The sequence below is a fragment of the Nematolebias whitei genome, chromosome 8 (assembly GCF_014905685.2).
Source record: "Nematolebias whitei isolate Nwh7 chromosome 8, NemWhi1, whole genome shotgun sequence".
Taxonomy (NCBI): domain Eukaryota; kingdom Metazoa; phylum Chordata; class Actinopteri; order Cyprinodontiformes; family Rivulidae; genus Nematolebias; species Nematolebias whitei.
Genome location: NC_056505.1, coordinates 1,835,417 through 1,839,269, shown reverse-complemented (window position 1 = coordinate 1,839,269; position 3,853 = coordinate 1,835,417). Strand labels below are relative to the sequence as shown.

General features: G+C 45.4%; 1 protein-coding gene across 1 annotated transcript in view; it reads left to right on the top strand.

Annotated features, from left to right (window-relative positions):
- LOC119413743 (transcription termination factor 1) overlaps positions 1-3,853 on the top strand; it is a 20,206-nt gene that overhangs the window by 5,037 nt on the left and 11,316 nt on the right. The window contains exons 2-3 of the mRNA XM_037680800.1: positions 2,536-3,345; positions 3,523-3,647. Of these exons, the coding sequence (XP_037536728.1) occupies positions 2,552-3,345; positions 3,523-3,647 (919 nt within the window). The 5' untranslated portion in view covers positions 2,536-2,551. The remainder of the gene's footprint in view (positions 1-2,535; positions 3,346-3,522; positions 3,648-3,853) is intronic.

Below are 3,853 nucleotides of genomic sequence, written 5' to 3'. Positions count from 1 at the left end.
CCCCCCCCCCCACTGTTTTTAGTTTCGTTTTTGACGTGCCGCATGTTTCTTTCAATTTTGCAGCTTAATAATAAAAAGTAATAGTTTAGTTTTTCCTGTGACTTATTTGCTGTATGATAAATGGTAGGAGCATAATATATGCTCTTAATGTTTTGTTGGTCCTTTTTTGTAAATAATGACCTTTTTTGTGGTTTTATTTATTTTTGTATCTTTAGATCCTATGATGTCATCAAGTACTTGAGTTCTACTCGAATTTTATTTTGTTAATGTCGAGTTTAAAAATAATGTAGTCGTTCAACCCCTACTGCGTAACAATGAAAGGAGATCCCATATTTTCTAAAAATAGAGCCAAGAGGGAGTAGGTACAGCGTGAAGAGGAGGGGGCCTAAGACTGAGCCCTGTGGAACCCCACACAAGAAAGTAGCAGAGGAAGACACGTGGTCACAAAGGTGGACACGAAAAATACGCTCCACTAAGTAGAACCTAAACCAGTCCAGTGCTGCACCGCTGACACCCCCCTCCCCCCACCCCTGCTTCAATCAACAAAGTAAGATGTTCTGGTCCACGGTGTCAAAAGCAGCTGATAAGTCTAAAGCAGGAGGACAACACAGTCACCAGAGTCCGTTGGTAAAAATATGTTGTTGAAAGCCTTTGAAAGGGCAGCTTCTGTGTAGAGCTTTAAAACCAGACTGTAAAACCTCGAGAATGTTCTGTTCTTTCAAATATGCTGATGGTCGTACACCACCTTCTCCAGAGTTTTGAAAGAAATGGCCGTTTGGAGATTGTCCTGTAGTTAAAGAACAGAGGGTCCAGAGTGGGTTTCTGAATGAGAGGCTGGACCGCTGCATGTTTAAAATGTCCAGGGACCACACCGGAGGACAGGCTGCTGCTCAGAAGAGCAAGGACCGAAGGACCCACAGTGAAGAAGACCTCTCTGAATAAACGAGGAGGAAGAGCATCACTTGGTGAACCTGCTGGCTTCAAGTGACTGAGCACCTCCTGCAGAGACGACAGAGCCACAGGTTCAACGCTTCCACAACAGCCGAGCAGGGCACAGAGACCGAGGGGCCATGAGCAGAAGGTCACATCTGGGCTCTGCTGGAAGAGGCTTTCTCCACAAAGACATTTAGAAAGTTCTCACATGCAGCAGGTGAGGATTCAGTGCAGTTAGTTGTGGAGCATCAAGAGCAGAACCGGTCACTTTAAATAGAACATGAGGACTGTGACTGTTTGATACAATCACTTTAGACGGATGTTTTCTTTTGGCACCTTCCACAGTTTTTTGATGCCAGCAGGCCTTTAATATTTGAGACGACACCTGTAGCTTGTCCGCTTTCCACCCGCGCTCTGCGACACTCTCTCCTGGCCGCCCTGGTGTCGTCATCCAACCACGGTTCACACTTGATTTTAGGAGATGTGGTTTTAAATGGAGACAAGAATCCAGAACGGTTGCAGAGGTGGAGTGAAACCATGAGCTGAGGGCCTCGTGTTGCTGCTCTCTGGGACGGCTCAGTTCACATTACAAGCAGATGAAAAGTGAGCACAGTGGAAGAGTTCAGAACTCGACGGGTCGAGCTGCAGCGCCGGGTTTAGCTTCAGAGCAGGACAGGTTGGTTTCAAATAAAACAGCCATGTGGTCTGAAGCCAGAGGGAAGCAGCTGCCATGCTAAGCTAACGCTAGCAAGAGCTAACAGATCCCTATGCACCAATAAAAAGTGTTGAGATAGAAATGTTCCAACACTGTCCAGCAGTAGAAAACAGCTGCACTGAGGGTGTTCGTCAGAGATGTGTTTGTCCTACACCGCACACGTGATCCATGAGGTGAGATCAAACTGTGCACAGGGTCCCAGTTACATCCAACAAAAACACAAGTTGTAAAGAAAAACATTAGTAAGATCCAAGTCATGAACCAAGAACACACTACATTCACTAAACTAAGAGAACACTGATGGTTCAAAATAATTTACTAAAATAACAACAGCACGAACTAGAATGAAAAACTGCAAAGAACAGATGTAACCCAGAGTGAAACTGAGGTCACACGCACCTCATGGTTTGGTTGTTTTTAGTTTAACGGAGTGTGTGAGACGATCAAGGTGTGTATTGAAAGGAAATGAGATAATTGGGTGTGTTAAAGGGCACGTTGGACTTGAAGTTCATTAATTAAAAAAGTAGTAAACATTTAATCTTTAATGCTCCGTATAAGAATGTAGGAGGCCCTTACCTAGAACAGAGGGTGAAGGTGAGCTACATGGATGAACCCAGACAACACAACGCTCCTCAAGCAAACAAATTACTCCAGCTACCAGCAGAGAAAACAGGAAGTGACACAATACGTCTTACCGTGAACTTGCTCCCTCTACGAACCGTTACGGACCCAAAAAGTTAAGTCGGGTCATCTGGACAGATTCTTGTTGGTTGAAACGTTTCGTTTTTCATCCAAAATCACATTTTGACAGCGTCAGAGCATCCTGAATCCCATCCCAGCATTGCTGGTCAGGTTTTGTAACCCAGGTGTTTGTTTCTGCGTTACAGCATCATATCTGTTACCATGGTAACCACAGAGGTCTCAGCTTCCCCCCACAAGAAGAAGAAGAGGAAGCTGGAATATGTGGACAGCCTTCCTGCTTCGGTTGATGTCGATGCGCCTGAGAAGAAAAAGAAGAGAGTGGAGGAAGAGCAGTTCAACCTTCATCCTGCCAATGGGCTGACACAAAGTCCAGAAGAGGAGGAGAAGAAGAAGAAGAGGAGGAGGAGGAGGAGGGAGGAGGAGGAGTGGTTTGAATGCCTGGAGGACTCTGATGTCACCATCATTACTTCTGAGAGGAAGAAGAAGAAGAAAAAGTTTGAAAATCTGAAGGACCCTCCAGCTTCTGTTGACATTAATACACCAGAGGAGAAGAAGAAGAAGAAGAGGAGAGCTGAGGAAAAGGAGTACAACGTTCATCCCATTGATGGGCTGAAGCAAAGACCAGAGAAGAAGAAGATGGAGGAGTGTGTGATGCAAGTGAAGTCACAGACAGACAAGAAGAAGAAGCAACAGATGATTGTCACCATGGCAGCGTTGAGTCCAAACCACGAGGAAACACCGGTTTCTACAGCCTTTGGGACAAAAGGGAAGAAAAAGAAAAAAGTTGGAGACAAAAGGGAGAAGAAGAAGAAGAAGAAGAAGAAAAAGGAGATGTCTGAAAGTCTGGAGGACCTTCCTGCTTCTGTTGACATCGATGCACCTGAGGAGGAGAAGAAGAAAAAAGATGGGTGCAAAAAGGAGAAGAAGCTGAAGAATAATAAACTGGAGGAGAAGACATCAACGGGTGAAGATGTCATAACGAGCACAGAAGAAACGTGAGTAGTGATTGGCTGGTGTCAGTGGGCGGGTCCAGTCGTATTCAGTGATGACCGTTCTACCTGCAGATCGATCAAGATTAAAGTGGTGATGTCATCATGAGACTGCCAGGAAAAACGGAGTGAATCCGTAAAAGTGAAGAGACGAGTACAATTCAAAGGCGTCGTGTTTTTCAGGATGGACCGAGGCGCCCTGGACGAGCTGGAGGAGTTTATTCCAGACGTGAAAACAAGAGCGCCCCACGAAGTCTGGAAATTTCTTCGCTACGACCTGCACCGCTTCAAGAAGTTCAAAGAGCAAGGTACTGGTACTGAATACTTCAGACAGCCAGGTACTGGTACTGAATACTTCAGACAGCCAGGTACTGGTACTGAATACTTCAAACAGCCAGGTACTGGTACTAAATACTTCATACAGCCAGGTACTGGTACTGAATACTTCAGACAGCCAGGTACTGGTCCTGAATACTTCAGACAGCCAGGTACTGGTACTGAATACTTCAGACAG